The sequence below is a fragment of the Pholcus phalangioides genome, unplaced genomic scaffold (assembly GCF_987345545.1).
Source record: "Pholcus phalangioides strain wild (caught in Gottingen) unplaced genomic scaffold, Ppha-v1.0 ptg000020l_1, whole genome shotgun sequence".
In the NCBI taxonomy this organism is placed as follows: Eukaryota; Metazoa; Arthropoda; class Arachnida; order Araneae; family Pholcidae; genus Pholcus; species Pholcus phalangioides.
This window is the reverse complement of record NW_028301613.1, coordinates 951,947-976,034: the sequence shown is the minus strand read 5'-3', so window position 1 is coordinate 976,034 and position 24,088 is coordinate 951,947. Positions and strand designations below refer to the sequence as shown.

Below are 24,088 nucleotides of genomic sequence, written 5' to 3'. Positions count from 1 at the left end.
TCCTAAATGTGATATATAAATTTGTTTGGTGAATGATCAATCAAATATGATTTTTATTATTATTATGTTTCTATTCTATTTTAATTTACATAGTTTATTTTTTATAAAAATAATTTTTTTTTATGTGTGTGTGCATTGTAATGTTTTTATCATGCATTAGTTTTGAAAAAATGTTGTGTGAATGTAGTTCATATTTAGTGTGTTTTTGTTTAGTTTCGTATTTTGATTTTTAATGTGCTCAAAACTAAGAATGTATCCGTCCAGTTACATGTTTGAAACAAAAAAAAAAAAAACAACTTTGCTCAGTGCTTCTGTTCTGTGTATTGTTTATTCAGAGTAATAGGTTATATTTTTTTCATTCGAGAGCTATTTTCTTCATCATTTATGAAGTAATCAATGCAAAAGTTTCCGTACAAAATAAATCAGTTCAATTTCTCCTACCTATAAATATATATAGTGTGTGTGTAATCCATGTATGTAATTAAAAATACAGCCCCCATGAAACTCAGTTCTTGATTATAGGGCTGCATTGCCCAAGTAATATTAAGTGAGGTTTTTGGTATAATTGTATTTATTTGTTGTGTCATAATTTGTGTTTTTCTTTGTACTCATAGAAACACATAGGGTGTTTCAAAAGTAAAGGACTGTTTGGCTATGAGATAAAGAGCAAAAGATTCAATATAATATTTTCATTGGGATATTTCATGATTCCTTTTTTTTTGTGACAGTGAGTAATGATTTTGTGTCTAACTTTGGGCAAGGGTTCAAATCAGCTTTCCCTTGAAACATCTAGCTTCAGAGACAAGAGTAAAATGAAATAAAGTACTGTGGTACCTTGAACTATGAATCACAACTTGAAGTAATTCAAGTTATTGGGGAAAATATATAGATTCACTAAAAATTTATGATAAGCTTGAAGCATGGAGCGGAGATACAGGGGGTCATGGAAGAGTGTATTGCCCACCCTCCCTTAGACCATCAGATCTATCTCTGCACATGGCATGAAGCAAATAAAAGAAAACTAATGCATAAAAGCTCTGGCCCTTGCCTTGAAGAGGACAGCGATTGCGGTACTTTATTGTTTTCATTTTGCAGGCAAAGCTACTTTTATTCTATCTAGAGTAAAACCTGTAAACTAACATACTGGTAAATTTTTTTTATGAGTATTGATATTCTGTATGTAGAAAGAATTGCGAAGATCTCCATTACTTTGAATAAGAAAACTTTTCTTCAAGATAAGAGTAATTTTCAATAATGGATTAAACTTGTAATTCGATTTGTCACTGCTCATCATTATATTATTACTGATTACATCCATATTCATTTATTATCGTGGAAAAGTTTTGACTGCTTAGGGAAATGGCGGATCTGTATATACTTAGGATCAATAATGCACATTTGTCCTTCTCATTTGCTCTTTTTTTCATAACTAATCAGCCCTTACCTTGAAACACAGCCTGAGGTCATATGCTGTCATGTATCGATCGTGGTGTGTATATTTATTTTTGTTTCTTTATATGGTTGTGAGATACAGTCAACGCTCGTTATACTGACCTCACGTTATAGTGATCATTCCATTGCAATGACGGATAAGATGAATTCTGAATAGAATAAATCCTTTCATAAAAGAAATATCCTATATGTGTTTACCTTTTGATATAATCTGTATTCGATGGAATGATGGGGGGGCCATTATAACAAGTGTCTACTGTATTATGCATTATTGATAGCTTTTACTGTAGGTAACAAGTAGAAATGTCATCAAGTCTTCTAATGTTTATGTTCAGTGATAAATTATTGTTTATTCTTCATGAGACTTTTTTTTTCCTCGCTAGTATTTTGGTATCAACAGGTGAATAGAGAGGATATTGCCATCAAATTTTGTTTTAAAACAAATTCTGGACAGACTACTCTTGTCAATTTTTCAATCCAAAATTTGCAGTTTTTGGAACAAAATGTAGTTGCTGCTCTCTTTCTCCTCTCATAATCAAAAGAGTGGTAACACACTATTATCATGTGGTGTACATATGATTATAATTGTATTTGATTTTTTCATTTCTTAATGATTTATTCTGTTCTACAATTGTAATTGAGAAAAAAAGTTTGAAATTGAATATCCAACCATTATAAATCACTTCTTCATCATTAGTAAAAATTTAATTCGATTCAACGTTTTGGGTTTATAAGAAGGATATAACTGTTGTCTACAAGTCTTTTTTCTTCTTGGGGTGAGGTGTTACAGTTGTTGCTTACTGCTCAAAGTTTATTAAGTGCTAAAATTTATTCTAGATCAGGGCTATTCAACCTTTCAGGTTTTCTAGGTCGCATTGGTGAGAGAAAAACTGTTTTGGGACACATTAAAAATGTGAATGATAGCTGATAGAGCCTTGTTGAAACAAAATTTACCATTCCAAGTTAAAGAAAAACAAATAATGTGTAGAGCTCTTTCCTATTCAACTTGGTGACTAAAAATGTTTTAAATCCATCTGAAACAGTGTGAAAGCATTTGTCTGTTTCAAGTTGCTTGTTGGGCTACATTGATATCTGATCTAAGTCACATGCAGGCTGGACACTTCTGCTCTAGATCGTATTATAATATTTGTTTAGGCGCTTGGAGTAGAGTTGAATGCCTGTATCTAGGTGCGTCTCATGGTTATTATTTTTAGTCCAGGGTTTTTTTAAACTAGGGTTGGTGGAAACTTCAGCTGTTACTTGAGAGAGAGAGAGAGACATTCCAACATGTAATGCACCATTATATGTATTTAGCTGAAGTAGAGTAGACATGAAGTGTTCTTGATGTAAAATAAAATAAAAATAGGGGGGGGGGGCGTTCACACGAGTAACAATCTTAAGACCTGGCTTATTGTGTAGAAATTCGTCCTCTCGTGCTATTCCTGTGTTGTATGCTTGATGTCCTTCTTGGATTCATTTCTAGTCATTTTAAGTGTATACTTATTTCCTATGTAATGTGTACTACTCTCACTTTTCCTGAAATACTATGCCTTTGGAAAAAAAAAACCTGTTTTCAATAAAGGCTTTATTCTGTCTAGTTTCTGCTCCTTTCTTCCTTCGCTTCCTTTCATTATAATTTTTTTTTCTGCATTTGGAATAATTATTAGATCATCCCAAAAGTTTTAAGCATTTTCTTTTAAAAGTTGTTGAACGTGAAAAATTGTTGTTAAAGACTTTAGCTCTATTTTAGGTTTTCCTCAGAAACTTTGTGATACGTATCTTTTGGGAGATCTCAAAATCCTATCCTTATAGAATTTAGAATGTTTATGGGTGAGGGCAAGTAGTTACGCATGAGGTTTTAACATAATTTACATTAGCAAATTATTTCATTATATAGAATTTTGAAAGGAGAGAAGCAAATCAAATTGAGATAATGCAATGTGTGATCAGTATGGTGGTGTTGCAACAAAAACTGGTTCACTCCCAGTTTGATTTTACGTTCCCCAAGTTAGATCATTGGCAGATGGCAATAAAGAGTGCAACACAAAATTTCCCACTTGAACATTAATTACCTCAACAATTTTAATTTTCTTTCAATAATCAAAATAACACAATGCAGTAATTTTAGAATTTGGTGTTAATAAACTATTACAAGTGTATCAAAGTTAGACTAATTTTACCCAATCTACATCAATCCGACTAAAACATTTCAATAAGTTTGCTTCCACTCTAACCACCTTTCCATGGCACCACAATCACGTCAAATGGCTAAGAAGTCCATGCCAATCTGCATCTCGTTTCCACAGACACCACGGAGAGAACAGGAATCTTCAGGAGGAAGAGAGCATCATCGAATCAATCCACAATTAGTTCTGGAAACCAGGGAGCGGAAAACCATTAGAAGTTACATTGTTGTCACAATCATTGGCATGAGCAAGTCACAATCACAATGGATGCATCGGATGGATTGATAGTTATTGATAGATATAAACTTATATCTATTCAATCATCACAGCAAGAATGGCGTGGGACAACTACCGAAGTGAGATTTATCACATTCAATTCATTTCAGCATCCAAACAATCGAGAAGTGCTCTAAGCACCTTGCTTTCACTCAGATCATAACTGGAAAAGAACGTAAGAGGAAATGAAATAGTAGTGAGTATTCACAGCACACAACCAGTATTTAAAGGGAAACTTCCTGTCACACTTGGCCACAGGAGCCAATCAGCTTCAAGATCCCGGAGATCAGCCCAATTTACATGTAAACACATGATATTGAAAGATCGTGACAATAGAAATCTGGCAACATGGATCGGCCATGATTGCCACATCCTAACTGACCCATGAAAGCATGCCAAATGTAAATACACATTTTTACAAAAAAATGATTAGATTGAGACTAGAGTTGGACTTTTCCACCAGGGGTGCGTGGATGTGTTACATTGTGATGGAGTCTAGTAGATGATAAAAGAAAAATTTCTCCATTTCTCCTCATTTCAAAAATGCACCATATACTGAATATTAATCCATGCATTGTTTTCTCTGACTAGGCGTGCTAACTGTTTGTTCCCGAACTATAATTCAAGGAGTGTGCATGATCTGTGTTAATTTTATGTTTTCTTGGATTCCTGCCTTCGTGACATCATCCACTCCATCCTATCTTCTCAACTAAAATTCCTGAACTTGAAACTATAGGAATCTGTTAAGGTGTTGACTTACAATTACTTCACTTTTATTTCGGTATACTTCTCAGTGATATCGGGGAAAAAAATTCAATATTACTGAAGATATAAACCGCAGCAGTAGAAACATGCAGCTGCCAGAAAAATTCAGAACTTTCGGGATGAACTAATATATTATGGGCATTTAAGGACCAATAATTTAAGTACTGCATCATTCTACTCTTAGAAAAACCATATTTTTAAGGGAATTTTTTTTCATTTGTATTCCTTCCAGAATACGCGGAATGATTTTCTTTCAGGAATGAATGATGAATGACTATTTAATAACAGAAAAATGTGTGAAATATGGTTTTCCGAAAGGCAGATGAGGAAATGTTTAATTGTGGCAACTAATTTGTTGCACACACACACAGGACTTATATGGCTTCAAGTGGCCTCTGATGCAGTTGCTAGCCTATTGTATCACCAGTGATTAAAAAAACCATTGGATGCCTCTGGCACTGCCTAATATGGGGTTGATGATGCAAAGAAAACGCTCTGTTGCTTCAAGAATGTCTGCAGCAGTTCTGATTCTGCAGAGAACATGCAAACCTTTAACATAATACAGCGATACCTTTTCTAACATAGATGATTCATTAGCCATAACATGATTTCCCATAAGTTTCTATGGAAAATCGTTTAATTTGTTCTGGCAACAGCTCAAAATTTGAAGATGGGTTCTTTTAAAACACCAAGGAGTGCAATAAAAGAGACAAAAACTGACCGAAGGCTAAAATCAACAGCTTCAGAATTGGATTAAGATTTTGCAGATACTGGAAGAGGTACAAAGATGAGGTACTGGAGATAATTTTATTTTGTACTATGTACACAACAAACACCAGATTTAGTCTACTAAAGCTGGTGTACACAACCCACTTGAGTTTGTAGGCGTCGAACACCATTTGTGTCCCTATCCATTTGTGATTTGGTCAGCTCATTTCTGATACACGCAGATGGAAAAGATAAGCTTCTAGAATGTCCGGACTGTTCAGCTGGTTGCTAAGTGTCTTCTTGCACTTGAAGAACACCTGCTCCGAAAGCATAAACTCTTTCTCTTCCAATGCATTTTCTATTAGCTGAATCCTTGATTTCACATGAACTGATTCAAAAACATTCAGAAAGTGGAAGAGGGATGTATATCTGGAAAGCAATTCCGAGGTGGAAGTAAGTGCTTAAGTAATTCTGATGATGACTGGAGCTGAAATTCAGCTCTCAACGGGGCTGTTTTATGTTGATGCATACATTCATATCAATGAAAATGTTCATTGACTGAATCTGTATTCAATAGCCGAGAAATTTGTAAGCGGAGGTGTCACTATTTTTACATCCACTTGAAAGTTCAGACACTTGCCATTTTCACTTCAAAGCATAGAAGGTGTATGGTAGCACCAGTAGGACACAAAACATGCATAATTCTTACAACATAAATACGTTAGGGCAGCATATGCAGAACACATGTTCTGGAATATATCTATTCGTTAGAAATTCCATAGAGGAATGTATACAAGGTGCACGTTTAAAAGTCAAAGTTATTGACTTGCTTCAGTTAGTCCAGATTTAAAAAAATATCTTTTTATATGCGGTTTCTCAAACTTTCGCTATTGTAGGGTGCTTCGAATGCTATCCTGCTATCCATGTTTCAGAGGACCTTATGTGGGGGGGGGGGGCTCTTTAGAACATTGCTAGAAGAATTTGTTAATGTTATTCTGTGAAAACTTCTGTAATGTATTCTTGAACCTATGTTCGGAAACATTGCTCCTTATAATAATGTTATAACAAAGTTATCCAGCCATTAAAAAGTCAGCTGAAGTTGACTGACACCCGGATCACATCAGCATATGAAAGCTTTTTAAATGATGAGACAACTGTTAGATGTTTGGAAAACCCAATTGCAAAGAAAAAGTTTGTACATTATAATACAGGGTGTTTCAAAAAGAATATCCGATTTTAAAAAATCGTAACTATTCAGCTTTTAATTCGTTTTGATTGAATAATGCATAAGTAGAAAAAGAGAAATTTTGAGTTTCACTGAGTTGCCAACAGGTTGCGTTAACGCTCTTCCTTTGGCCACCACTTCAGTGTTTGTCAAGATGGCGACTGCAGAACAGAAATCGTTTTGTGTTCTAAGCGTCACAGAGTGTGAGTCCATAGCAACTGTTTATCATGCTTTTTCATCAAAAATACCCTGGTGTTGAACTTCCTATACGCTCAGAGCATTAGGCGATGGTATAAACAATTCTGAGACACAGGTTGTCTATATAAAGGGAAATCCTATGGCCGTCTCAGCATGTCAGGCAAAATTGTGGAGTGCATCCGACAGAGTTTCGCACGTAGTCCACAGAAATCCACTCACAGTGGATGCAAACATTCTCAAAAAAGTTTGGGATGAATTTACACATTTCAAATTGGGTGATTCGTTTTAAAGCACCCTGTATAAAACAAATCAACATACAGTCAAATTCCAGTTTTACAAACTCTGATTTGATGAATTCCTTAAACTAACAAATTTTTTTGAAGTCCCTGTACATATATTTGTTAATCTCAACCCTGATTTAACAATTTTCCTCGACTTTATTACTAAAAAAAGGTTGGTTTCATCTCATTCGTTAAATCAAGGTTCAACTATATTAAGAAACTAGCTATAGTACCCGACGCTGCCTAGGTTTTCTTCAGTTACTGGGAGGATTGAAGAAGTGGCAAACCATTAAGGGATAACTATTATACACATAATACTGGCACCATTAAAAAAGGGACAAACCATTATAAAGGCATATGCACGTCTGAAACGCATTGCTAGGGAACCAAATTAGATATTCCGAAAGTGATTATTGAGGCCAGGAAACCATTGTTGCCTGATAGTTTTTGCCCATTTCAGGCATTTGTCCAGCTCTGACGAACTTTTAAAGTAGCCTATATCATTCATGTCGGGGCTCTGTTTAGTATATATGTAAAATTTTGCAACGATCAGTCTGAAATTGCAGATTTGTATAGGGACACACATACACAGAAAATCAATTATACATATATATATATATATATAGATTACAAGACATACGATGTATGAATATTTTTAATTTATTCATGACATTTTTTTTATGTATCGTACATACAGTGTTCGGACACAAAAAATTTTTTGCCCCTAGAAATCTCCAACGATGCAAAAACATTTTTATCAAAGAACCTATATTTGGTTATGGCAGATCTTTGTAAGTATGCGCATTGTATGTTTGGAATACGAATACGTGCACAGTAAGCATGGATTGCATAGTGAAGGAAGGGAAAAATTCTTAGATTTATTTATTTTTAGCGAAGTTTATTGTTTTGCACGAGATCATCGCAGTTAAAAAAAAAGCTTAGTTTTCTTCTGCTTGTTGTAATCATTTTTTGTTTTGCTGAATGTCTTCATCAAAATAAGTAGTTGTAGTCTCTTATAGATATGTGCATGTAACGTGATTACTAATGTTACGAAGTAATGATGATGTATGGAGAATTAAATATTTGGTTTTTGTGTGTTGATTTAGCTATTAGAATCAATTTGTTGCATCATGTTTCGCACGTGTGTCTATTTATTCTGCATGCAGAGGCTTGACTCTAAAAAAAAACGGTTTTTTTTTTACTCCCGTGTCATTGTTTTCGGATATTCACTGATAATTATAAATTCTTTTCTCCTTTTCAGACATTCCATTGTATAGACAGGTTGAGTTGCATTTAAATATGGGTTTTAGATCCCCCTCCGAGACGAAAATAAGCATTTTGGACAAGTCTGGATTGTCAGATATTGGCAGCGAAAGTCCTTCAGTCAACGGGAAGACATTTGTCAGAGCAGAAATTAATGGGCCCTCATCTCCTAGTATAGAGAACAATGAAGATGTCGATAGTGTTTGCTTGGAGGATTCTACCAGTTCAAATGTGGATGGTGAAAACTCTCTAGGAGTCCCTTCATTTTATTCGGACAGCTTTGGTTCGTTGTCTGAAGCAAATCTCCGCAGTTATAAAGTAAGTGAGTCAATGGAGTTTATTGTTTGTTTTTAACTGTTTTTCCTGAATTCTGTCATCTGAGTGTAGTGCACAAGTGGTGCAGGGCCGTCTTAAGAGCATCATGGGGCCCCAGGGCCAAGTGATTTTTCTAAGGCCCTACCAGAAGTTCTTTAAAACTTCAACCAGATCTCATTTTTGTGAGACTCCTCCTTCTCTTGAGGCCCCCAAGCCGTGCATTAAGACGGCACTGGAGTGGTGCAGTGGTAAGATTCTTGTCTACCACCCTGAAGTCTACAATCAGGTCTGCATCTTTGATCCTGGGGAAAAACATAATGCAGCAAAGTCTGCTGCATCCCCAGATTCATTTGACACCTAAAATATGCCTGCGGCGACACAAGGAAACACACAAAGAATTCCCTTACAACCTGAACCTATTTTTATTAAACTATTTGAGTTTCTTAATGTTTACACTTATTAAATTTTCCCACATTTTTCGAAGAGCTGAAATTTCCAGGCTTAATGATTCAAACAAACATAAACATCACAATTTCTAAATGGTCTCGCCAATCGGATGACATCATTATCTTGGGAGTACCGAAAAAAATCATCTCTTCTGTACCCACCTGAGAGCTTTAAGTTCATATCACAGTGTCTATGTGTCACGTTACCGTCCAGAATCGACTAACAAACAGAATATCCAGGAAACTAGGAAGTCCATGTAGTAAGCATCGTTGGAAACCAGGTAAGGATTGGAGAAAACCAGAGAGCTCTTGCAGTTACATCTCATTCTCGTGTCAAGTGGCATGTGGGCAAGGTGACCGGCAACCAAGTATACCCACTTTCTGTCTGACAATCAACATCTTGTTCTGGTTGGTCATCCCGTACCAAATCAATCGATGAGTCCCAAACATCAAATTATTTGTCTTTGGGGTTAAATATTAGTTCATTACTAAAATGAAATAGAGAAAACGAGCAATTATAGCCTAAAACAGTTCATAAAGACAAACGTACCTCTGCTAAATTGCTGGCACCAATCATCACCGAAGTGATGAGAAATTTACATATCCAGTTGCTATATTGAAAAAAATAATAAATTTGCATAACAAAAATCTCAAGAATCTGGCAACAATACAGGACGGATTGGCCGCAATGTGTCACATCAGCGTGATCATTGCAGCAGATCTTCAATACAAAACACAATCAATTCAAATGGTTTTAACATAGATTCAGCAAAGAATAATTCTTTTTTAGAGAATATTATCTGAAAATTTACGGGTCTCATTACAATAAAAAGATCTTTCCCTACTTTGCCTGAGGCAACCACCAATAGATGGCGCCTTCATTTCTGACCCAACTCAATAAGTAGTAAATTACTGTATGCCAATTTGAACAGAGTTGGTGTGCGAAAAAGTAGCAGTAGTCATCTGAGCATGATGTCTATAGTTAGCTTTGTTGCTTGAGGTACCCTGATGAATGGTTTAATACATTGACTTCCATAGCGATGGGAATAAACAGCTAGATTTATTAAGGGTGTTCTAGTTAATCTAACATTGTGACTGCTATTCATAGTTGGCATGAAAATTCTGAATGTTTTTTTAAGTAAAATATAATGGGAATCACATTAAATGTTTGATGAGGAAGAGTTCCTTTGTATTTAATGCATTTTCCATACATTTACAGAAATCGCCAACAGAAAAAGAATACTTTATCGTCAAAGAGCTTTTAATGACTGAAAGGACTTTCAGAAAAGACTTGGAGATCATTGATGTGGTGAGTGGTGTGTGAATTCTCATTCCTATGCAAGCAAGACCAAATTTATGAATTCTAAATTATATCACTGACTGCTGAGAGTTTCATTTCATCAAATGTTTTTTGGTTCTATTCAGTATTTCTCAGCAAAGTGGATCCTTAAATTTGGGTAATCGAGATCCTATTGTATGTGATTTTCATGAATGAGTACACACAAAAAATGGCAGACTTTTTTTTTATGCAGTATTTCATGATCGTGTTTGAAATTCAGGTTTTTCGAGATGAATTCTGCAAACAAGGAGATTTGCCGAGTGACGTTGTCGAATGCATACTGTCAGCAGTTGACCCGCTATATGAAGTGCACTGCAGCTTACTGAGAGAATTGGAGCAGCGTGTAGCTTTTTGGTAATGCATTCTTTATGAAGTTTTTGTTGACAGAACAGTTCGCGACATTCCTAGAAATTCTAATATATATGGCGTCTATGATTAAAATTGGTGTGTGTGTGTTATCTCTCTAAAAGGGAGAGGAGTTAAATAGAGTTGGGTCAAGAGAACAACAAATGAAGGCTAGAGTAAACAAGGTGGGAGTGAATGTAGGGGAATGGGATAAAGGAGGTAAGGGTAAATGGAATCTCTCTCCTAGTTAAGGGAGCCACAAGTGCATTATTTCTGGGCCAAGGTAGTGGTGGGAAAGAAAAGAGTTTGGGAGGAAAAAAGTTTGGGAACAATCGTTAGGGGGGAGAACAATAGGGAATTCCCAGAATATTACTTTAACCAGAAACTTTCAATTCTATTAAGAACTACTATTAATGCGGAAAAATTGGTACTGCAGAGGACAAAAATTTCCCATATGGTGATTACTAGATTAGAGCAGATCTGGATACATCCCAGGCGCCAGATTTCTATGGTGAATAAAAAATTGGGATTGGAGTCAAAACAATAAAAAAAATTGGAATTCATATCAGTGTATCTATCAACACGGGTGGGGGGGTGCTATGTTGTGGAAAAGTTTAAATAAATATTGTCTTTAATGAAACCTGTAATAAGCAGAAACCTGTCTTAATGGAAAGAAATTGTGCTGTCGCATGATTTCAATGCCAAAATACACATTAAAAAACCTGGGCCGAACGGAACCTGTCTAACGTGGAAACAGAAAAGAAAATTGTACCCTTTAACGGAAAATTTCACACAAACATTGAGTGTTTAGTGACCAATAGACTAAAGGATCATACAAAATTTTTAAGTGTTCCACCGAAATTTTTATGCAATCTATGCTTGCAAATGTGAGTTTACATCATCCATCTTTAGATTAACAAAAACCCATTTCTGTACTTGATGCTGTGGTTTTGATAAGCCATATGTAGTAAAGCAGTTGCTTTCTGAAATTATAACAAAATTTTTTGGAAAAGCAGGCTTTTCCATGGGAAAAATCAGCGTAAGAATTGAATTTCCAAATGATATGCAAAACTTGCAATATTGCATACAAGCTGTGTGCATTCCGTGATCGCAAGGCTAAGCAGGGCCAGAATTAATTAGATCGAGGTAAAGGGAGCAACTGCCCTGGTGGCAAATTCTAGGTGGGAGCAAAAACACCATTAAAAAATCATCTAATTTTACAGCTGTAGAGGCAGCAAAATCACGTTGCACATTCACACACTTTCTCTCACAAAATTCTTAGTTACGGCCCTGATATTGAGGATTACATAAGCGGAACCAGACGCAACAGATGCAACCCTAATTGAAAATTCTTTGAGAAACTTAAAAAGAACGTAAATGTCGTTATTTTAGAAGAAAAAGTGTAGGTTGGAATTCTATACATATTGCTGTCAAAACTTAAATGTAAATCTAATTATAAATTAAGTAATTATATATTAATCTTCAATTAATATATTTACATTTTATTTCAATTTCACACCATTAAATATTTTCACACATCATATCAATTGAACCTTTATTAAGCGGAAACCTGTGTTCAATGGAAAAAATCTTGATCCTTTGTGAATCCATTAAAGACAGGTTTTACTGTATTTTGAAAACTTTTTTCTGATTTGTGAAGCCCTGGATTAGAGTTTGAGGAGTATCGAAAAGTTTTTTGGTTGTGTTTAGTTTGAATTATCAATATATATTTTCAGGGAAGGAAAGCACGTGAAAATTATCAAAAACGGAGTGAAGGGTGTTGGAGACATCATGATTCAGTATAAAAGTTTGTACAGCGTGAGTGCACTTCAGCTTTTATGCACATATTAATGGAATTGTTTAAATAATTTCAACCATTCATTTTATTTGAAGAAACGTTTATTTCCTAATACCATCGCCTTCTATTATGAGAGAGTCGGCCCGAATGCTTACATTGTCAGAGTCCATTAACTTTTGCTCATATTTTTGCTTGTTCACATCAGCATCATTTTATGACTGCTTTTGGTCATAGACATCTTTCATTTCATGACATTTTAAATGACCACTGCAACGCATCTCGTATTTTTAAATTCATCAAAGCCATTGGTTTTTATGATGAATCATAGTGTTTCACATTCTACATCATTGTTTTCATATTTGACACATCGTTGTTTTTTATCGTACATACATTCATCTTCCTGAAATGACAGGGAAAAATTTTATCTCATTTGGTCATTCATTTTGGCGCAGTTTGATCAAATTAGTCCTTGTGCCAATAAAACCAAAATCCAATCCATTTCCTGATAGGCTAATCAAAGTTAGAATGATTTTAATGCTTGCTAAGTGCATCAATTATGCATTCAATCAGGTGCAGCTTGATAACACTTGCTTTTTAAAATTGTTTCCAATGACCCGCACTCACTAAGCCTAGCATGCCTGCTATGTTTTTTTTTCAAAAAGCAATGAAACCCATCTTTTAATGACTCTTTCAAATGTGCCTTAGCCATTAGTGAATGAAATGATTGGCTTCAATTCAATTTAATTTGAAAAGGTGATGGAAAATAAATGTCACTCTTAGAGAGCTAGGTTAGACAACTAATCTTATTCAGGTCCTAAGAATAAAGTCGCACCAGAGAGGCTTCAAAAAATAGAGGCAGCAATTTCTCAGTAAAATTTTCCACCTAGGGAATTCAAATTAAAGATTCATTTTTATTTTGATGCTTTGCAATTTATATGGTTAATAGTTAGTTTTATTGTTAACAGTTATCAAGGATATATTTTCAAGTTTAACTCTAATTGGATCATGCGATTGTTAATTTGAGACTATTTCTGAAGTGAATTGTTTGAGCGGTGGCAGAAAAGAGATTTAACAAACTCAATAGCACCTCTCTTCCTTATAGACTGCATTTATTTTGCATTAGAGCTTTTCTTTTCTGCTATAAAATTGTTACTTGGAAGAAATTTGAACCATTTTTCAATAAGTTTTTCACTTTTCTTTCACTACAGTTGTATGTCTCTTATGTCGATAAGCTTCCAGAGATCTTGAAGCAATTGAGTGAAGTTCTACAAGACAGTGAACGATTTGCTAATTTTTATCAGCGTTTTGAAGCTCTCAAAGTCTGCTACTTGCCACTGACCTCATTACTGCTGAGGCCTCTCTACCGTCTCTGGCATTACAGTTCTTTCTTAGAAGGTGAACCTCTTTGTTACATATTCCATATAATATGTCTTGCCCATTCAGGTTATAGATCTATTGAAAAAATGATTCTAATGAGACCCACTCTTATAAAATATGAAATACAGTAGAATCTCATTATAACGGATGTTGCTTATAATAGAGTTTTATTTTTAAAAAATTGTAATAAAACGGAATGCTTATTTTTATCTTACAAGTTACATTTTCAAGCAAGTGATCGAATATCAATTATTGTGTTGTTTTGAATAAACATGGATGTGCTTCATAGCTTTGAAAATTCTTCTTCTTGAAGCTTTAGAATTCAGTACTTTAAGACATAACTTTTACTATCCCATCATTGCAAGAATTTTTGTGCTTTCTTCCTGACCTTTCAGTTTATTTTTGATTACAAGCATTTTTGTGCTTGTCATCAAACAAGCTTCTTGCACAAGCATTTTGTGCAAGCATCATTACAAGCATTTTTGTGCTTTCTTCCTGACCGTTCAGTTTATTTTTGATTTCAGCTCTCACTGATGTTTATGAAAGCTTTCATTTCGATCACAAGAACTGCTCTGGTGAGTATTTATAATTATCTTATGTTTTTGTATTTTGATCAGTATTTTATGGGGTGCAGATGCCTCGATGTTAATGTTTGAACATTTCAATATTTTTTCGTTTCTTAGATGCATTGAAAGCATTTGAAGAAGGCCATTCTAAAATCGAAGGAAAAATAGCTGCTCTAGTATGATATTTTAAATTTCTCTCTTTTTCCCTTCCCCCTTGTAGTAACTTTTAACTTTTATTAGTATTCAGTCTTGATCAATCCTAGTACACTAGACACTACTTATTAGAGTCACGGATAATGTTATCATTTTGGTATTGTTATCACGTTTGCAAAGTATGGAACAGACAAATATCTTAACATGGGAAAAAATTTGTTTATAGTTATCAGAACTTTAGACAAAAAAAAGTTTATCTCATAAATCAAAGTATTTTTCTCTTTGCATATTTAGAAACTAAGGTTGAGCTAGATTCATTTTGCCCCTATAAGTTATCGCTACCAATCTGCAAGATTATGTAGGAGGCCAGAAGGCTCCCTTATTGACAAAAATGTCCCTACTCAGTTCATAATGTCTTAATTAAGCCGTAACAGCTACTGTGATTCCATGGATGTGTAGTTCTGCTTTTGCTATGGCTCTCCTGTCAAATATGTTTTGCCATCCCGCCTCTACATGGATACAGCAAGGTGGGTTCAATGCTGAGATCGTAAACCAAATAACACTCCAGACAATACACTGAATTTAAGTAGTTTGAGTGGCTCTCCTATAGTGAAGGCATGTGTAAGGGGTGGGGGCAATGCCCTTTTTTCAGTTAATAGTTAGCTTATATCAACTGACCACACACACATTCACAGTTTCTCTGACGGAAGACTTTCACAAGTGAATCTATGGAACATACTATACATTATTAAAAGTATCATGATTTATAATACACGTTAAACAGCTCCATTGTAACTCCTCACAATTTCTGAATTTGAAAAAAAATAATAATAAATAGGATTTTTAGTTTAGAACAATATGAAAACAAAACAAAGGCACAATTCAACATTTTAAAACCTGTTATATGGGAAAGATGGAGGAGTTCTATTTCGGTACATCTTGCTCGACCAAATGAGACACATGGTCATCGTACTTACAACCAGGATTGATTTTTTGTAGATATAGTTACCTATATCAGCTATTGTTATCAAAAACTCTAACAAGTCTTGATGTAATCACATTAAGTGCTGTGAACTGCATTTACATTTTAATCGCTTTCATAAATCATTTGTATTGCATCATGCTATTATTATGCATGCAAGCTCTAATCACATTTGGATTACCCCCCCCCCCATCCCTTTAAATATGAATTTGATTAAATAGTTGTAATTTTTTTGTATTGGATTGAGTTGGTTGCACATTTTATTCAAATCTCTTGAATATATCGCATTGTTACTTCTGCCCATTTCAGGTGAATAGTGTTAAGTTGATGGAGCTTGAACGCAGCTTGACTGGTTATCCAGCTGATCATCAGGGGCAAAGGGTTTGTGAATTTTGATGTCGTTGTTCTGTGTTTTGTACATACTATCTGTTATTTATTTATTTTTTTCATAGCATATGGTTGAGCACAATCATGTTTTGTCACATTAAAAGACTTACGTTATTGAAGCTGTTTCTAGTCTTGTTGGGTCTGGTTTGATGTATATGTTACAGTAAATGTGATAAGTCTGGTTATTATACATAATTTCTGAGCATATTGATAAATTTATCTAAATTAATCACTTTTCCCGGCAATTATGCATAATACCCAAGTGACACATCATTGGTTAGCATGATAAATCACGCTGTATGATGTACAGTACAACTTGGTTAATTTTAATTTTGGATTTTTCGAACTCCCCTTGAGCTTTCTATTTAATTTAATGCCAAAAGTTTTTGTTTAATTCAATTTTTTTTAATGTTTTGGTTAATTCGAAATTGGAGAATAAAAATTATGATTTATTTGTGATAAAAATTATGATATTTGTATGAGTAAATTTAGTTTCAAAAAAATTCTGCAAGTAAGACTCTGCATTTCTCGATCAACTTGTTAAAAAAACAAATCTTCAAAGACAAAAGTTCGAAAATTCTGTTTTTCTTTAATGATTTAGTGCTCATTTTAATGTTCAGCTGGATGGAATGCATTGAGAATGTGTACCACTTAATGCCAATTGTGTTGTTGAACTTATGGATTGTGATGTACCATTCAAAATCTGGATCTTTTCATTGCCAGTTAGAGTATGGGAAAGTATTGGGAAGTAAAACTTTTGTAATACATTAATGAAAGTAATATATCCTTGATAGCATTAGGATGATAAATTCTTAACAAAATTTGGAAAACAGTTTCGTAACTGTTATGATGATGATGATTATGGTGGTCATGAACTGTTCATGGGTCAAGAAATTTTATGGCGTTCCTAATTTTGGAACAGCGGAATGGTGCTTCAACTAAGATCAATTATTAAAATTTGGGAAAGTTTCATAACTAATGATAAAATTTCAGTAATTGATAATTATTACCCTATATGAATGGTGATGATTAAGTTGCAATTTGTAGTCATTTCACGGATCCAGGATAGATTGATTGGATAATTCAAACTTCTTTTCCAGTGACTTCGAACTTCCAACTAACCAAGTTTGACTGTGCTTTACTTGAAAATTCATACATGTACTCTATCACTATATCAGGGTATGACAGTGAAATTTGTTATCATTATATCGGGGCCAGACTGTATTCATCACACATTTGGAATTATTTTCATATTTATCTAATTCACCAATTACTCTAGGGCATTATGCATAATCACAGATAAAGGCGATAAATTTCAAGTATTTATCAACGACACTTCGTTATTATTCATATTCACCGGCAAAACTGATAAATTTATGAAACTTACCAAGGTAAGTATGCATAATAGTTGATTATTATGTATAATAACTGATTTATCACATTTACCATAACATACATACAAAAATTTCTCAAGGATTGGTCACACAAATTGCAAATTTTTATTGAGAACATACACACTCAAACAAAAAAAATCAATGTTATATACATACATAAAAACATATGGAGGGTTCAGAATCAAAGTGGTCTATCTAGGTCACTGAAATGCAACTTTTCGTAACGAAGCATTCTTTCCTGAAAGCTCCCAAAAAAATCAGTTTTCCTTGAAATGATTTTTTCCCCTTGTATTACACATTAGACTCTAAAGTGTCTTATAAGCAAAAAAAAAGCATTTCAAAAGGAAAACCGATTTTTGGAAGCTTTAAACCACTTTGATTCTCAACTCCTCATAATTATGGTACTGTTATTTTTCTCCCTACATATCTGTGTATTTTATTTCTCGCTTAAGGCCTGAAATTTTTTTTTTTTTCAGATTTTCTTCAGAGAAGGGTGCCTTCAGAAAGTCTCCAAAAATGGAAATCATCAGTGCATGATATTCTTGGTAAGTTGCAATTGTACACATCCCATTTTTGAAAAAGTCTCTCTCCGCAGAGCATGGGCGGAGATACAGGGGCAATGCCCCCCCCCCCCCAGCTTCAAAGGTGGAGTCGACTGATCATATGTATATATGAGCTGACATCATCATCATCGTGCCCCCCCCCCCAGACTTCCAATCAATCTCCACCTATACCCCAGAGAGCAGGAAGACCTACACCACGATACTGACGTAACATGAAAGTTCAAACATTTCCATCTTTAACTTCAGAAAATGGAAGACAGGTGGCAGCATAAACAGGAATCAAGCTCAACTAGACAAAGGGTAAGGTTGCCAACCGTTTTCCTCTAGGAGGACATGTCCCCCCTTTTTGATGTCATTTCAAGCATCCTCCTACGTTTTGGAAAATTTGCCCTTTTGTCCTTCTTTTCAGGATTCCAGAATCATTCTTCTTTTTATTCTGGGGAAATTTTTTTTCCCACTTTGAAATATATATTTCTTCTTTAATATGAGTGTTTTGTGGTTCCCCTCCCCCACATGCATTGACCAATAGCCGTCGAAATTCCAAGAATTTTTGCTGCTTTTATTAGCAGTTCTGTTTTAGAGTTGGGAAAAACTATTGTGACCGGTTTCATTGATCTATCCATTATGAAAATTGGGATAAGTGACATTACCAATGTTGCGCGCAGGCATCCTCCTTTCTCCATTTTTTAATATGGTAACCCTACGTTAGGGCCACACACATTCCGGCATGTGCCGATTTGTTATAAATTCTGTAGAAGAATGTGTTCGAGGTGCGTGTACGGCTAAGTAGTAGTTATGCATAATACTTTCGGAATTTTGATTTTGTCTGTATCTTAAATTATTAGCTAGAAGCTTTGTTCATTGTTATTTGGAGGGGGGGGGGAGTATGTAGACCATTTGGTTTATTGATTTTTCTTTTGCTTAGTTTGAGGGTTCAACAAGTAGAGCAGTAGTCATTAAAAACTTTTCTATCAGGATAAAAAAATCATTTTTCATTTACTACTGGCAAATCATGGTCTTGGACTATTCGTTGTACAGTAACTAACATTCATCATTCAAAATTATAAGCCCATATTCTTTATATTTCTTTGTATCAGCGGTTCTTAACCTATGCTCCATATGCAGGGACATTTTAAGAGTATCGCGGGCCCTCGGGCCAAGTTATTTTTCTGAGGCCTTCACTGGCAAATTTTTTGAATTCTGGCAAAAATTCTCAAAAAATTTAACTTGACATCAGGGTAGACAGGGCAAAAACTTTTTAATTGGGTTTTAGGGCACTCGGGGACTGTATAAAAAGCTAATTTTTTTTAAAATTTTAATAACTATACAACCCTTTGAAACATGAATGACATATCAAAGGCCTGCACGTTATTACTGAGTACTACACATTATTGGGAAACTTTTTCTAATTAGAAGTACACCTCTAGGATGAATGGTTTGCCAGTAAAATGCTATACTGCTGTTTGCTATGCACCCTGTATACAGAGTTATTGTCACACATTGTATGTATTTACTTGAAAAAAAGTATGAATGGGGAGGAGAAAAATCTAATTATAATTGCAAATAGAAAAAATTTATTATATTTTTTCTTTGAAGTTCTCAGATGTGTTACTATACGCTAAGCAATTGATGTTGGGGAAACTCCACTTCAAGGTGCACAGCTGTTTACTTCTTGCAGAATCAAAAATTGAAGAAGCCGATCCAAAAACAGGAGCTAACTACTGTTACAAAATTAGCTGTGGGGACAAAGTTCTTCATTTGTTGGCATCATCAGAGAAAGAGCAAAACCGGTGGCTGAAAGACCTGACCTTGGCATCAGCGTTTGCATCAACAGGCTCCAAACCAGCCATTTCTAGTCAAATCTCTGAAAGTGGAGTGTCTTGCGATTCTTTTGACGATGCCGATCTGGGTAAACCAATCATGCACCACATGAACACATCTGTGCACGTTTGTTGGCACAGGAACCTCAGTATTGGCAGGGAAGACTTAATCACATCATCAAAGGTAACTTGAAATTCTTTATTTCAGAACCAATTTATCAAAAGATCGTTATAAAAAGATGATATTCAATTGTAGATAAATGGTAAATCACAAGCTCCTGCTGCTGATTGCCTTTGCTCCAAATTAATAGGGAAATGTTTTATTTTGGGGGAGTGAATGAAAGATTGAATTGAGCAGTTGGCTAACCCTTTCCTCTCATTTGGCTATAATTTCTTTTTCATCACCCAAACTACTACAATTAACAGTAAAGCCGGTGGGGGGGGGGACCCCTTTCACTGCATGTTTTAGTTCATCCTCCCCAGACGGACTCAAAATTTTTACCTACCATTTCAACAAGTTCTGCTAATTGTTATTCCTTCTTTTTGTTGGATATTTTTACGAAGTATAGGAATCCGAAAAGGTTTGTTCATGCATGTAACGGATGCGTGGCATGTGATTATACGAATAGAAAAGCGAGCTTTTATTCACTCTAGTTGTAGTTGAGTTGAGTATGTGCATTCGAATGGCAGCTGTTATCTGGTGAAATATTCAGTTTCTGTAAATAAAAACCTTTTAACGCTCTGAAATCCTTCCTTTTGTGAGCTTTTATAAATCTCAAGGCCCTGCGAAGACGAGATCCGGAATAATTTATTTTCAACATTTCTGGGGGTGATAGAACATATCCCTACTATACTCGTTATCGTCCTGGGGGTTGAGGGAGATAGTTGACTTGTTTTGAAATTATCATGCCGCTCGCAAACTTAGAATTTTGGTGGCTAAGCTCTATGAAAAACCATTCTCATTTCAAGTGTTTCTGCCATATTTTTCACAAAATTTAATGAAAACTTCGTGAAATTTTTTTTTTAAAAAGATAAGAACTTGCAAAGGGGGAAAATTAAATATTAAAGCTTCGTAGTTATTATATTGGGGAATATTACTAGAGACCACGAAAATAGCAAATAGAAGGTTAAAGATGTTGAATCCCGAATCCTTAAATTTTGACACACGATGGTTGTCATCTTCAGAGGAAAAAGAAAAGGTGTTAGCAATCAACCATTAAATAGTTATGTCATGGTCAAGTTGTTTTGATGGCAGACTTTTTTTTGTCAACTACTGTGGCAAACATTGTCTGTGGTGACAGGCAAGGAGACAATGCAACCTCTGAAAAAACAATGAATTAGTGCAGTGTCAGCATGAAGTGTGTAGGCATCTCTATTATTGGCGTGACTTAATAGTATGGCCTGACATATCCTGATCGGCTGAGGAACCTTGGAGTTTTCTAACTTATGAAGTGTAAATCAGGCTTGAAGGCCTTTTTTCCCACAACCTGTAAAATTACAAGTTTTTTTTGTCGTGAAAGCTTTTAAAACATGTTCGATGGATTTGGCTTATGATAGATTCCATAAAATTTAGCTGAATGGCTCCAGAGATATGTTTCTGTAATCTGGATTTTTTTTTCTGTGGAGATAGTTCAAGGAACTTTTTGATTATTCCTGTTGAAGTAGTTCTTGTACTTTTGAACTGCTTCAACAGAAAAGGAAGAGAGGATGGAAATAAACAGTGCTTGGTTTTCCATTTTAAAAATAATGAGATTTAAATCCAAAGCGTTATCCAGAGCCCTTAAGAACAACTTCGGCCAATGGGGAAAACAGACTGGCTCAACAGACCAATCCCAACGAGGCAGTGTGACTCAAGCAGGGAGAAGGCATAAGTAGTAGCCTTTTGCTCGCTGTTGCATAATGATTTCTTGAAAACTGTACTTCACGTCGGCCAAAAAACCTGAAAACTTTTAAGCTAAATTCTAATTTACACGATGGCCACAAAAGCCTCTTTTTGTTTCACTATTAATTTATTATTTGCTTTTTGATGAACAATCACTCTGACCACAGCTTTTGACCTCTTCACACACATCAGTTCAGTCTCAATTCCATCATGAGGTTGATCTCTCAGAATCTACATAAATCATTACTGTCATCAGGGATGGGCTTAAGCATTCAGCGCCTCTCTAAAATGGGGTTTCCTAATCCCCCCCCCCCCCAGTGTCCACGAGTACCCTGGTACATGCCATGTTTGTTTTCATCCCGTTTCCCCATTGGCACCCGAGAATGAATATCAAACTACCATTTCATGGTCATAAAAAAAACCATTCAGCAATAAATTTGAACAATAGTGCCCTCTGTTCAGCTAAAAAATTGATTGCAAGTGTCCCAAGATCGGGGGCTGTCGGGACTAGACAACAGATTGTCTACTCAGGGATGTAACTAGATACTCTTTCAGCCGGGCAAGCATGCATTATGCCTCCCTAGTGTAATTTTGAATAATTTTAAAAGGAGAATTTAACGCCCCCCCCCCCCTCTTGTCCATCACTCGGAACACTAGATCCACCTGCATTATTCTCCTGATTTGGATGAGAGTTGGGGTTCTGTGAGAACCCTGGGCTAAAGGGTTCAATGCCTGAATTTTGGAGGTCTTGGCAACTTTTAGCATAGCCCAAGGTCTTTAGTGAGCCCCACCGTAGTGTATTTATAGTATGAAAAGAAAAAAAGTGATGAGAATCATATACCCAGTTGGAGCCTTGTCAGCTTCACCCTTGTAGGGGCCGTGGTTCTGGGATAGAATTTTAAGCTATTTAAGTCCAATGTTAAGAATGTTCAAGTCAAAATGTAAACAAAGTACTTTTATTGTGTTTTACAGCCCAGTGCGGTCGCATCCTTTGCACCTGCCTAAGTGGGCCCTTGACTGTCATGTGTGAATAGACCTTAAATTGTGATAATTCTAATTGCTTAATTCTTCATTCTTCTTAATAATGACTAACTTTATTATTCTGTTAAACAATTTGTGTGCTGAAGTTTGCTTCTGTCCATTATATATTTATTTTTTATTTTCAAGTATACCATAAGTGGATTCTTGCTTAGAAAATTCACCAACAGCAATGGTTGGCAAAAGCTGTGGGTCGTCCTCTCCAATATGTGCTTGTTTTTCTACAAATCATACCAGGTTAGACATGTTTTTAAAAAAAAAAAATTTTCATACTTGATATTACTGCCAAAGTCCGAAATGCTACCATTTCACAAATTGCGCAAGAGTTTTGGCCAAAGTCTGATTTTTCTGAAATTATTCAGTCTTTGGCCAGTCAATATAAGTGGCTGGAGATCCCTGGCCAATGTTTGATGTGCTGATGTGAGACAGTCTGATAGGTACCAAATCCATTTTTCTTTTCAGCACCAACATGGCTGTGTTGGATTAGCTCCAAATGTGACTAGGAAAAAAAAATCCCTACCGACATTGGCGAGCAACCCCTCTCCCTTGTCTTCACATCATATCTTGTTTATTTCATTCCACTTCGTCAAGAGTGCTATGAAAAAAGGCATGTGAAAGTACTGGCTTACTGACGAATTTTACAATATTAAAGCAACAAAAACACAATGAGGTTCATCGAGGATCCCCCCATATTGAAATGAGTCAACTTCCAGCATGGGGATCTCCAGCCTGGAGCTCTGTTGCACCCCCCCCCCCTCAGAAGGCCACAAAAAATTTTCGTTTGTATTCATTTTACCAATGATTGAATACCAAGAGCCCCCAACCAGGAAGCAGGGAGCCAATACACAGATTTTTTGTGGCCCAGTGCATGGATTCATAGCTGGCTTCTGCTTTAGCAAACTTTTACTGCTAAAGCAACAAAAACCGATAAGATCCATTAAAGACCCACTGAAATAAAACCTGTCAACTTTCCCATGCCCTCCCCTAGACCTGGAGGCTTGTCTGACATCCCCCCTCCCCTGTGAGGGTCATAAAAATTTTTGTTTGTATTCATTTTACCAATGAATAAAATTCACAGTCCCCAATTGGGACTTGGAACTCGATTCACAGATTTTTAGTGGGGCTCCAGACTGCATTTGTCTTTGGCTTCCGTTATCGCAAATTTTTCAATTTTAAAGCTATTAAAAAAACAGATTCATCAAGGGCTTCTTGAAATGAAACCTGTCAACTTCTCCATGAAGGTATCTGTTAAATGCCCCGCCCTGGATATCCGGACCCTGTGTGTTTGAAGCACTGTGGTATATACATGTGATATATACATATACATAC

At 35.5% G+C, this 24,088-nt stretch overlaps 1 protein-coding gene across 1 annotated transcript in view; it reads left to right on the top strand.

Moving 5' to 3' along the window:
• LOC149070707 (FERM, ARHGEF and pleckstrin domain-containing protein 2-like) overlaps nt 1-24,088 on the top strand; it is a 69,557-nt gene that overhangs the window by 37,826 nt on the left and 7,643 nt on the right. The window contains exons 12-22 of the mRNA XM_089248558.1: nt 8,353-8,672; nt 10,335-10,424; nt 10,675-10,808; nt 12,536-12,617; nt 13,806-13,992; nt 14,499-14,549; nt 14,658-14,716; nt 15,985-16,056; nt 17,933-18,001; nt 19,616-20,023; nt 22,889-22,996. Of these exons, the coding sequence (XP_089104684.1) occupies nt 8,353-8,672; nt 10,335-10,424; nt 10,675-10,808; nt 12,536-12,617; nt 13,806-13,992; nt 14,499-14,549; nt 14,658-14,716; nt 15,985-16,056; nt 17,933-18,001; nt 19,616-20,023; nt 22,889-22,996 (1,580 nt within the window). The remainder of the gene's footprint in view (nt 1-8,352; nt 8,673-10,334; nt 10,425-10,674; nt 10,809-12,535; nt 12,618-13,805; nt 13,993-14,498; nt 14,550-14,657; nt 14,717-15,984; nt 16,057-17,932; nt 18,002-19,615; nt 20,024-22,888; nt 22,997-24,088) is intronic.